General features: G+C 52.4%; 1 protein-coding gene across 3 annotated transcripts in view; it reads left to right on the plus strand.

Annotated features, from left to right (window-relative positions):
* The window catches only part of NDRG4 (NDRG family member 4), a 43,080-nt gene that overhangs the window by 12,187 nt on the left and 18,091 nt on the right, over positions 1-12,802 (plus strand). For all 3 annotated transcript variants that reach the window (XM_065925434.1, XM_065925429.1, XM_065925430.1), the window contains exon 2: positions 7,200-7,294. In XM_065925434.1, coding sequence (XP_065781506.1) covers positions 7,223-7,294 — 72 coding nt within the window. In that variant the 5' untranslated portion in view covers positions 7,200-7,222. The remainder of the gene's footprint in view (positions 1-7,199; positions 7,295-12,802) is intronic.

Below are 12,802 nucleotides of genomic sequence, written 5' to 3' on the forward strand. Positions count from 1 at the left end.
AAAAGTTAAAATGTAGGGGGCAGTATTAATTTCATCAGTAATTTTTTTTTTCTTTTCTATTGGTACATAAAATGTTAGTGTCAGTTCTAATCGATGGTATCTTAGATTTGATAAGATCTGCTATGTAGAATAAAAGTCTCCTTTTAGACTCTTCCAAACACATATTCTTCCTCTGAGATGAGCATTGTTATAGTTACCCTGATTCATTCGAGGACCTTTTTTCTTTTTTAATTTGCAAATAAATGTACCTGTTCCATGCATATATTTTTCACATAAATGGACTTATTTATTTACAATTATTCTGTGCCATGCCTTTTTCTCTTACCTGTGTGTTTAAGAATGCCTTCCCTATCAGTTTGAGTGGAGCTACCTCATTTTTTAAATAGCCGTGTGGTGCTCTGGGGTATAGATATGCCAGGGTTTATTTAACCGTTCTCCTGACATTTATTTTCCTTGTGATGATTCTTTTCACTTTTTTTCCTATTCCAAAGAGCACTGCAGTGCACCCCTGTGCATAGCCTCTTTGTGTTTTTCTTCAGGATAAATACCTAGAGACAGAATTGTAGGGTTGAGAGAGATTTGCATTTTTACAAACTACCAACTTGCCCACCAAATAAAGTTGAACCCACTGCAGTCCAGCCAATGATGTATGAGAATATGTATTGTTTCCCCCCAACCTCATTGACATTGAATGTTACCAATCATTTAATACTTTACAGTCTGAGCAAAGAATCATTCATTCATTGCATGTCATTCAACAAACACACATCATGTCAGAAAATATTAACAATTTATTTCCATTATTATTGCCATTGTCATTGTTGTAGGCATGTGATGGGGAAAGGCATTTCAGGCAGAGGGAACAGCATGCACAGAAGTATGTGCTTCCTGCAGGAAGAATGGGCCGACTGAGTCCGTTGGGGTCTTTAGCTGTGAGTGTCAGCATCCAAGTATGGCTGCATTCAGCACAGTGGGAGTGTGTGTGTGTGTGTGTGTGTGTGTGTGTGTGTGTGTGTGTGTGTATGTGTGTGTGTGTTGGCAGGGTGGCGGTGGTTGTGGAGAGATAGGAATTCACGGGCCCAAATCAAGGATGGAGCAAGAGACGTGGTCTAGGTCAAGTTCAGCATAAAGCAAGGGGCTGTAATGAGAGAGGAAATGGAGGCTGGGCCAGAACACGAGATCATGTTCCCTGCAGCCTCCTGTTAGGCCATCTACCCCAGGGAAACAGAATCTGTGTAGAGTAGGGTTTGTTATTTTGGGGGGGCGGGGGTGAAGGGGGGACAGTTGGCTGCAATGCAGCCTGCAGGATCTAAGTTCCCTGACCAGGAATTGAACCTGGGGCTCTGGCAGTGAGAGCACTGAGTTCTGAGCACTGGATCACCAGGGAATTCCCTAGAGTTGGGTTTAAGAGCAGGGGCTCTGGGGTTCCTCCCTGGATGCGCCACAGGGGACTTGCACCAGTCACTCCCTCCTTGCACCTGTTCTTGCCTCACTGTGAGATGCGGATGCTGAGGGAAGGTCTGTCTCCATCCCAGCCCTGCCCCCAGCACTGTCCCAGCCCTCTGAGGTCAGCATCTGGACAGTGAGAGTGATATGAGGGGCCAGCGACTCGGGCAGCTCTAAACCCTCTACACGGTGCAGTTGGAAGTGAAGTTCCTGATTTCTGGGTCCCTGAGTTCTGGGACTCCTTTTCAAACCACGGTGCTGGCGTGGTGTGGGTAGATGGAAGGGTATCAGGTGCCCAGGCTTGAACATGAGTCTGAACCTGCCCTAAGCGACCTCCTTCTCAATCTGTGGCACAGACCCCTCTCCCAGGGCGGCGCTTCCCAGGCCAGATTGGCTCTGCTCCTTGTTCCATTTGCTCGAGGCTCTTCTCGTAACGGGACGTCATGACTAGGACTTTCAGGAGTGCACCAACCACAGGGCACCTTGGACCAAGACCCTGACCATGACCGGCCAGAGACCCCTCCCTCCCATGATTGAAAAAACAAGAAAGTCCTACCTCTTTTATAGTTTGGTTTCTCCCTGTCCCACAAGATCTGGTTCACCTGCATATGCTAACTTCACCGTATTTGTGTCTGGCCTTCCTTCTCCTTCAGCTCTTGTGTTTCTCAGGGGGCAGCTCAAGGCATTTTGGGGTGGGGAGCGATGCTTCACTGCACAGCACTGCCTCCTGACCACTGTGGGCGCCCCCGGTTGCTGAGACAAGCTCAAATCCCTGCGTGTATTTCCAGATGCCCCCTACTACTGACTGAGCTGGGCTTCCACTCAGCGATGGCTTTATTCCATAGGATGCGTAGCTGCCACTGATCAGTTTAATTGAAGCATTTATTGAATAGGTTTGGGGCTTCCCAGGTGGCTCAGTGATAAAGAACTCACCTAGCTAATGCAGGAGATCTCCCTGAGTCGGGGAGATCCCCTGGAGAAGGAAATGGCAAACCACTCCAGTATTCTTGCCTGGGAAATCCCATGGCCAGAGGAGCCTGGCGGGCTACAGTAGTCCACGGAGTCGAAAACAGCTGGACATGACTGAGTGACTACGCACCAACTACACACCTCTGGAACGAAATCATAGTAATCATTTACATTTTTAACCCTATTAAGTCTGATTAAGTGAGGGTTCACATGGCCCAGGTCTCAGCACAGAGTCACATTTAAAGAAACACAAAATCAGCAACCAAAAGCCATAGAAAAGAAATGCAATTCCTTTTAAAGAATTCACCCACCTTCACTCTGCTCTAGGGCCCCTTTCCATCACCCAGCCAAAGAGCCCTTGCTTTCTCTCCTTCACCCCTTTCCTGTTCATTGATTGCAAACATCAGCAGAGCGTCTCTGCCAGCAGGTATGAACCCTTCCTTAAACAGGAGACAAGAGAAAAAGTCCTCCAAGTAGGCAGAGGGAGGTTAGGAAGACCACAATCAACTCTGATTTTTGTCCCATCCAAATGGGTATAGAAATCTTCTATTTTAAAAACATGTTTCCCAGACTCACAGATTTAGAGAATGAATTTGTAGTTCCTGGGATGAAGGGAAGACTGTGGGGAAGGGATCGGGAGTTTGGGATGGACATGTACACACTGCTACATTTAAAATGGATAACCAAGAGGACCCACTGCATAGCACAGGGAACTCTGCTCAATGTCATGTGTCAAACTCTCCTGGATGGGAGGAGAGTTTGGGAGAGAATGGATACACGTGTATGTATGGCTGGGTCCCTTTGCTGCTCCCCTGAAACTATCAGGGGAACATTAACATTAACAACATGGTTAATGTTGTTAATTAATGTAATTAACATTAACAACATAACCCCAATACAGAAAAAAAAAATTAAAAAAAATGAAAGAACACTTGGTATATAGTAAAAATACTAAAAATAAATTACAAAAACACATTTCTATCTGTTGTCTTTGTTGTACCTCTAAGCTTTTTGAGGTGGGCAAAGGGAGGCTACCACTCCCATTTTGTAGATAAGCAATCGTCTTAGTGGCTTGTCCAAAATAAAGCTAGGCAGTGAGCGATACAGAAGAGATTCCAGCAACTCCCTGCCTAGCCGCTGGGAAGCTGAGGGTTGGAATTCATCCCAGGCCCATTTGTTTCTAACACTTCCCACTTTAGGGACTTGGGGATTAAGAGGAGGGGAAAGACAGAGTGAAAAGGCCCATGGCTATTGCTCCAAGACCCCCGCCCCCGGGACCTCCCACCCCACCGGCTCTGCGCTCCCTGACTGCTTTTCTGGGCACCTGATGACCTCAGCTAGAGATCAGAAGTTGTTTTGTGAAGTTTGCTCTGCGTTCAGTTATTCTTTTGATGAATTTGTAGGAGAGAAAGTGGTCTCCCCGTCCTACTCCTCCACCGTCTTGGCTCCTCCCCCGCTCCCTGACTCTGTACAGACTCAGGCTTCCTTGTGGGACTTGATAGGAATCGCACTCTCTTTTTGGAAAGCTTTTTTTCCAGCTTTATTGAGATACCCTTGACATATAGCATTGTATAATAAGTTTAAGGTATACAATGTATTGATCTGATAGGAATCTCATTTTCTTGTAACATTATCTAGCTACCTTTAAAAAATTTGTTTAAATTATTTATTCTTGGCTATGCTGGGTCTGCGTTGCTGCCGGGGTTGTGCAGCAAGCAGAAGCCAGGGGCTACCCTCCCGTTGCAGTGCATGGGCTTCTCATTGCGGTGGCTTCTCTTGCACAGGCTCAATAGTTGTGTCTTACAGGTTTAGCAGCTCTGTGGCATGTGGGATCTTCCTGGAGGGATCGAACCCACGTCTCCTGCATGGACAGGCAGATTTTTTACCGCTGAGTCACCAGGGAAGCCCCATGATAACTCTCTTAGGAAGGAGCTTGTCTGCCACCACCCTGTGAGAATGCCTGCTCTGCTTCTGTTCTGGAGCCCCACACCACCACCTGCTGGGCCCTGGGCTGTCCGTTTTCCTGGGACTGAGACATCCCTGGTTCTCTGGACTACGAGGTTTCTCTTTGCAGCCCCCTTCCCCATCACCCCCTCCCTCACAGGCCATCTGTCCCTGCACTGCCCACTCTCAGCCCTTTTAATAGCACCGTCCTTGGGGAGGATGGGTCTCCAGTGTGGTTTCGTAACAGACCGGGGTGAAGGTGGGGACATCCCAGTCCTGCCAAGGCGTTTAATTGAATCGGGTATTCAGGGAGGCTGGAGGCTAAAAATGCCCTAATGGGGAAGAGACTCCCAGGGTGGGGGCCCTTCTTTCAGCTCCCCACTGGATGGAGGGATGAATGTGCACACATCAGAAAGGATGGAAGAGAAAGGGGGGGAGGGGAGAGAGGACGCCGTTCTAAAAATACAGCCCACATGCATTGTGTTAGCCGGTTTCCCTGGAAACCACTGGGCACAGAGAGCTCCAGGGTGGCAGAAGGTGTGGGGACCTGGGCGCCTGGGCGGGCAGGGGCCTTCCTGCCTGGCCTCCTCACGCTGGGGACCAGGCTCTGCCAGGGGCGGCTGCACAGGGCTGGATTAACCTTCCAGAAGGCCTGGGCAGCCAGCAGCTCCCAGCCCAGCCTCAGCACATCCCAACCCCAGACTAGACTGAGGTGGGGACCACCACGCCATCACAAGGCACCATCTTGATAACATTCTGAGGGCTAATGCTTCCTGCTTCTGATAGGATGGAAGGAAGCCCAGAGGAGGTCTGGAGCTGCAACCTGGTCTCCAGACCGCCCACAGAAAATGGGTTCCAGCCGAGGTCCTTGGGTCCCAGGCAACCACCGTGCCCACTCCCCCATCACTAGGGCTTCTATAGGGAGAAGCCACAGGAGCAGGGGTGGGCAAGGATGGGGGGCACCTTCTTGACCAACTAGCTAGTGGGATGGTCAGCCTTTCAGGGCAGAAGGGAAAGTCTGAGGGCTTCACCTTTAAGAAAGACTGATAACAAAATTGGGAAGGAAGAAGAGAGGGGAGGGAGGGAGGCTGGAAAGAAGAACAGGAGGCTGTCCTTCCAAGACAGACAGTGTTACAGAACCAGCACCGGGCTGGATGAGGAATCCAAAGACTCCATTTCCAGGCCTGGCCCAGGCTGGGCGTGCCGTGGAACTTCTCTGAGCTTTGGTTATCTCATCGCATTTCCCATCAGGGTGAAATCTAACAACACAGGAAAGTGCCTTGGGAGCTGTGGAGTGCTTTGCAAGAATAAAGAATTGTTAATGATCTTCAGATAGTCTTTCTTAATGGGGTTTTTTTCCCCCCTGATTTCAGACTGTAGGAGCTAGTTTTCTGTCCTTCACTCAAATACCTGTTAATTTTATGAAAAGCCTTCCATACTTTTTTGTGTGTGAAACTATTCATATTTCTCATAATTTGGATAATACTGTATGCTTTATAACTTCTTTTAAAAAAATCTATTAAAACACAAGCATTTCTCACATTATTAAATAATCTTACAAGTTATTGTCTGCCCTATTTGTGGACATTTGGCTTCTTTTAGTTTTTTTTTTGTTTTTGTTTTCTATTATAAATGGCACTGGGGTGAGCTTTCTTAGAGATAAATCATTAGATGCTGGTTTTCCTAAGGAAACCATTTGGTTTCCTTAGGAAATTTCTCCCAGGGAGAGGACTGCTGAGTCCAAGAGTAGGGACCTTTTAAATGATTTTAATTCAGTTCTGTAAAACTGCCCTTCAGAAAGACGTATCAATTTATACACTCACAAGCAGTATAAGAAAAGTGCCCATTTTGGTGCATCTTTGCCAGTGCTACAAAACTGCACCAATTCCATTAGCCAAAAAAAAAAAAGGCTTGGACATCTAGTGAGCTTTAGTATTTCCCCCTGTATTTATTGGCTAATTCTAATTTTTTTTATGAGTTCTCAACTCATATTCTTGCCTAGCGTTTCTCTTGGTGCATTCTTATTTATGCCATCCTAAAATCCCAGTGAAGAATGGTGATGCCAGGCTAGACGGATTGTGGGGTCTTGGCACCCTTTCTGTCTGCCTTCCCCCAACACTGGATCCTCCAGACACACACATGTGTACACATGACCCTTCCTCTCCTGGGGTTCAGAGGCCCAGAGTCTCCCCAGAACCTGCGGCCCCTCTGCCTGTGGCTGTGGCTGAGGGGTCACGGTGTCACCCCTCCCTGCTGGCGGTGTGTCCTGACCGCACCCCTTCCTTCAGGGTCACACTGCCAGCCCCCCTCCCCTCTCAGAGCCCCCCTCACCCAGGCTTGTCCTAAGCACTGAGGACAGCCCTCAGCTCCCTTCCGTGTCCTCCAGACCCCACTGCCCACTTCTGATCACAGGGGGCTTCTGTCTGCTTCCCGTCCTGTGTCTGGCTTCCCCACACGTGTCCCCCTGCTTCTTAATAAATGCAATTCACTTGAAATTGTTTCAAGGGTCATCGTATATTGTGTCGCTTTGCTTTTCCTTTTCCTTCCTCCCTTCCTTTCTTCCCTCTTCGCCCCTTCTTCCGTTTTTGCGCCTTCTTCCTTTTTCGGGGGCCTGGGGGAACATGTTTTAAGAACAAATAATGTAATGGCCTCCCCTGAGTCTTGCCGCCCGGGTGAAGCGCTGAGCTGGGCCTGCTCTTGGAGACCGCGATCCGGGGATGGAGCGGAGCGGCCGGGTGATGCCCCTGTCCCCGTGCGGGCTGGCGCTGTCCTCTCCGCCGGGCTGAGACGTCCCCGCCGCACCAGGCCCTAACCACCCCGTCCTCGCCTTCCCTTCCCAGGGCTCCTGCTCCACGACGTGACCATGGCCGGCCTGCAGGAGCTGCGATTCCCCGAGGAGAAGCCACTGCTCCGGGGCCAGGACGCCGCGGAGCTGGTGAGTAGTCGCCCCTTCGCGGTCCTGGGGGCGGAGGGCGCCACCTCGTGGCTACGAAGGAAACTGCGCGCCTTTTCTCTAGTCTGACTGATGGCAAGCCGCTGACCGTCCATCCCTCTAGTCTGGCTGATGGCAAGGAGCTGACTCTCCGAACCGCGACGCGAGCCACGCGCCAGGGATCCTCAGGCCACCCTGGGAAGCCTTGTCCCTGCCGGGGGAGAGTTCCACCCGGGCTGAGTGCCCACGCAACTAACACCAGCCAGCCTCGCTGGGGCTTTGGCTGTCTTTGAGGCAGGGAGGCTCTTTAGAAGAGCTATTCGCGTTTCAGTGATGAGAGAACTGAGGCGCAGAAAGGTTAACTAACTTGGCCAGGGTCACATGGCTATCAGGGAATGAGGCTGTATTCAACCCCTGGTTCTGGGCGGCCTTTGGACCCCAACAGGGTCCCCGCTGGCCCGTGCTGCCTCCAGCAGTGGAACCGCGCTTCCCCACTCATTCAACCCTTTCAGGCCTGCAGCTTCTCTTTCTTCCTCACAAGCCTTTGAGATAAGCCGGCAGGTGTTATCAGAAGCGCCCCCAGGAGCAGCGGGACGAAGGCATTGGAGGTTGTTGTTTTCCCCGAAAGGGCCCTCATCAGGACCCCAGACAGCAGATTCCAGAAATAATTCTGCCCACACTGCCTTGTTGTGGTCCTGTCCGGCATGACTTCCCTTTCCCTCCCTGCAAGGAAAAACTGGGGGTCCACTGCTCGTGGAGTTCTGGGGCATCACAGCCTCAGGTGTCTGCTGCCTATGCTGCCAGGCCCGCTCACTTTAGATGGGGAAGCCGGGAGCCCAGTCCCCGGGTGCTTAGCACACCCCCTTTCTGCCCTGCCCCTGCCTCCCGCGGCCTCCCTCCAGAAGGAGGTGAGCCCCAGAGCCGCTGAGCACCGCATGTGGGGACAGAGTTGTGTGCAGGCCCCAGGGGGCCAGCCGCATGAGGCTGGCGGTCCTGCCCCAGAGAAGGGTACATTTTTAAAATTTTATGTTTAATTGGAGGGTAATTGCTTTACAACATTGGGTTGGTTTCTGCCAATCACCATGAATGGGCCAGAAATATACATGTATTCCCTCCCTCCCTCCCTCCCTCCCTCTTGAGTGTCACCCCCTCCCCCTATGCCTGTGTGCACGCTCAGTCGTGTCTAACTCTATGGACTGGAGCCCTCTAGGTGCTTCTGTCCTGGGGATTTCCCAAGCAAGAATACTGGAGTGGGTTGCCATTTCCTGCTCCACGGGATCTTCCTGACCCAGGCACCGAACCTGCATCTCTTGCGTCTCCTGCATTGGCAGGCGGATTCTTACACCAGTGCCACCTGGGAAGCCCTCCCGCCTCCCCCACCCCATCGCTAAGACAGAACCTTGAGTTGACTTATACGGCCTGATTACCTGGGGGCAGCCCCCAGCAGTGGTCAGGAAACACTGGTGAGCTGGACACTGTAGACTTTTTTAAAATTAATTTTATTTTTAATTGAAGGATAATTGCTTTACAATATTGTGTTGGTTTCTGCCAAACATCAACATGGATCAGCCATAGGTATACGTATGTCCCCTCCCTCTTGATCATTCCACCCACCTCCCTCCCCATCCCACCCCTACGTTGTTACAGAGCCCTGGTTTGAGTTCGCTGAGTCATGCAGCAAATTCCCACTGACTGTCCATTTGACATGGGCTTTTCTGGTGGCTCAGACAGTGAAGAATCTGCCCACAATGCAGGAGACCTAGGTTTGATCCCTGGATGGGGAAGATCCCCTGGAGGAGGGCATGGCAAACCTCTCCAGTATTCTTGCCTGGAGAACCCCATGGACAGAGGAGTCTGGTGGGCTAGAGTCCATGGGGTCGCAAAGAGTCGGACAGGACTGAGCGACTAAGCACACTCATCTATTTTACATACGGTAACGTATGTTTCCATGTTACTGTCTCCACCACCCTCTCCTGGACACTTGACTCCAATTCTACTCCCTCCCTGTTCCAAGCCCCCATCGCCTCCTCCGGGAGCCCCCTGCCGGTACAGGATGTGCCTCTGTGTGTGGCACAGAGAGCTGAGGGCACCTTGACCTCACACGTTCTCTTCCACCCCTCCCCTTGGCAGGGCACCCCAAGAGATGCCCCCACACCCCTTCTTTCTGCTTGGAGAAGCTGCCCCACTGTCTCCTTACCCTGTCTCACCTTTTAAAGTCCATCATGTCCTTCCTGGCATTCTAATATGCTCTGTCCCCTTGTTCCAGCCCTTCGTGAGTCGTGCCCTTGGGCTTGGTAAGTCACCCTTGAATCCTAATTATAAATTTCCCTTTTTGCTTAGGCCGACAAGATTTGATTTCTATTACTGGCCACCATCCCTCCCAAGGCCTGTTTTTAACTATTGTTCTTGGCTTTGGTGAGGGACTCGGGTAAATTTATCCTTTTTTGCATACACCAAAAAATAAATAAGACATACCCTGTCACTTTCCGCATTGTTGCCCAGTGGCTGCCATTGCTCCCAGAGTTACAGCCACAGTCCTTCCCCGGTACCAGCCTGTGCTGTGCACCAACCCCAGCCTCCCCCCACCCCACTCCTCTCCTGTCTGTCGGGCTCACTGTTCTTCCCTGACCCTGCTGATCATCTTCCCAGCTGTTCCCTCTGCCTGGGATATTCTGGCAGCAGAATTTGCAGAGCTGACCCTTCATTTTATTTGGGCTCTGCTCAACATGCCCCCTCCTCAGAAAGGCCTTCTCCGACTTCAGGGTCTAATACTGCCCCCCCTGCACACCCTCCAGACCTGGCCCTAGCACTCGCCACTCTCCGGTCCTGCCCCGCAGGCTCCTGGGGCAGAGACCCTGTCCGTTTTGTTCCCCGATCCCCCCAGTTCCCAGCACAGTGCCTGGTACCCCGTAGGCGCTCAGTAAAGACTTGGGCCAGGTGGAAGCTGTAGACTGTGATATGGCTCAGAAGAAAGTTTTTCAGAACTCTCTGTAAAGTTCCTCCTGCCCACAAACAGCCTGTCTTTCGAGGCATGCAGGCAGAAACCAGCCTTCTTGTGAGGGTGTGATGTGGCTCTCAGGGACCCCTGCACCCATCACCAGGGCTCAGGGGCGGGGGGCTCCCTGCTGACACAGGGTGCGCAGCTGTGGGCGGTGCGGAGAGATGAGGGCACCATGGCCTCACACGTTCTATGCAGCTCTCCCACTCCTCGCCTTGGCAGGACACCGCAGGAGATGCCCCACACCCCTTCTCTGCCCAGCCTGGCCCAGCGCCTTGCTGCCCCTCCCTTCCCAAGGCCCTCTGAGCAGCCCCCGGGCTCTGCCTTCTTCCTGCTGCCCTTGGCGTCTCCCCTCATCCCACCTGGACCTGAATATGCCTGTACCCGCCCCCAACGAGGGCCCGCGTCTCTGTTCTCCTCCAAGGCTGTGAACCCCCAGCTCGGTTTCCCCGCTTTCTGCAGTGGACCTGGTCGCCGGTCACAGCTGCTTGTTTCAGGGCGTAAGAATGGCCTCAACCCCCGCCCCCGCCCCAGACCCTCCTCCGTGCTCCCAGCGTGGCCTTCCAGCTTTCAGTGACAACCGCTGCAGTCCTGCCTGCCTCGTTCTTGGCCTCTTTCCCAGGCGGTTACAACCACAGAGTCCCCTTGTCCAGCTACTCCGGGACGACAGTACTTGTCTCCTGTCCTTTTGCACTTTTTAAAATCTTCCGCCACCTGCCAAGTGTAAATTCCCTGGGTCTACTGAGGAGTGAATGCTTCCATGTGATTACCCACCATCCCTCCACCATTTGAGACTCTGAAGTCTTGCCTGCTGTGCCCGGGGCTCCTTACCTGCATCCCCCACTTGGGTCTCCTTAGGCTGCTCCTGGGCCTCCTCACCTCCCCGGATCTGGGCCCTCTCTCCTACCTGTCTTCCTCGAAATGTTCATGTGGTTCCTCCCAGCCTCCGGCATCTCCAGATTGGCTGGTGTTATTCCTGCTGTTTCTTGGTTTGGGGTCCTGCCCCTCCCCTTGAAAATCTCCTGCATGCATCTCTTTCCCCGCCCTCCCCCCTTGGGCCAGGTCTTCTGGTGACAAAATTTGTGAATATCCAGGCTCGTCCCTTTCCCCCGGGCCCCGGCCCCTTCCTTGGAGGGTCCAGGAGTGGCTGCCTCCATGTTCTCCTCACCTCCCCAGGCAGAGAAAGCCCGCAGGCCCTGGGGGAACCAGGAGGGGAAGGATGGCCACTTGTTGATGTCACCTGAGACAGGTGACAGCCTCTTGGTCTCCTTTTTTGGTGTGAGAGCCTCTAGTCCTGTCTGATTCTCTCTGCCACGCCTCCCGCTCCAGCTGCCAGAATGCAGGTGGATGGACTTCTCGTTTTGAGAGGAAAACATCATCACCGCTGGTTTTCATTCTTTCCCCCCCCCATTCCTGTGCTGTGGGTTCCTTTTCCTTCTTGTTGCGCTTGGTAGCCCTGCCCGAGCTTGCTGTCCTCCCACGACATCCTGGTTCTAGTCTGATCGTCTCCTTTGTCCACATGGTTACCCAGCAGCCTCTGAAGCACAGAGCCCAGCACAGGGGTGCCAGGACAGGAGAACTGCTCCCCATGCCCTCGGTTAAGCCTCACGGACACCGAGGCTCGGAGGCTAAGCCGCCTGCCCACAGCGAGCAGAGAGGAGCAGCGAGGGTCCTAGACAGACATGAGAGAAGGCAGAACAGAGGCTCCAGATCTCTGCTCTTCCTGGATATGTGGGATCCTGGCCCCCATGAAGTTTCCTTCCCCAGATAGAGTCCCAGAGAGGGTGCAGATTGTCCGGGGGCCTCCAGGCTGCATCAGGGAGAGCCTGGCAACTCAGACACAGGGGGTTCGGGCTCCCCCTCCTCCGCTCTCCATCTCCGCCACCTTTTAAGCAGTGGGTGTATCTAAACCTTGCCCCCCTCCTTGTGATGTCAGACATGTTCATCCAGGTCTGTTTGTATTTGAGGAGCCTGGTCCATTCCAGGCTTTATGCTGAGAGCCGAGCCGGACATGGGCCACACCCTCTGGGTGCCTACAATCCAGTGGGAAGGATGGGTGCCAATCAGATGGGCACATCATCAGCGGAAATGAGCCAAAAAGCCGACCTTTGAGAGGCGGGTCTGAAAATGTGGTGGCAGCTATGGCACGGGCCCAGGTAACGCCTTCATGCAGGCCAGAAAAACCCACCTCCCGCTCAGGGTGTGGGGCTCGGCTTCCCCATCCTCTCGGTGGGTGTGACAGTCAGGCTCTTGTCCTCCGGCTTCTGAGCTTGTGCCCCAATGTTCGACCTTGAAAACCATCGGAGGGGCCAATGGGCAGAGTAATGAACAGCAAGAATTTGGGGTCAGAGATTGTTCCATCACTTTCTCGCCATGTGACTCAGCCTCTCTGAGCCTCAGCCTTCTCACCTACAAAGTGGAAATCTTCACATTTTAAATTAACAGGTTAAAAAAAAAAGAAACTAGGAGGTAAAAATCCATGTGTGTAGCTGCTCGTAGCCTCATCTGTCACA

The sequence above is a fragment of the Muntiacus reevesi genome, chromosome 2, assembly GCF_963930625.1.
Source record: "Muntiacus reevesi chromosome 2, mMunRee1.1, whole genome shotgun sequence".
In the NCBI taxonomy this organism is placed as follows: Eukaryota; Metazoa; Chordata; class Mammalia; order Artiodactyla; family Cervidae; genus Muntiacus; species Muntiacus reevesi.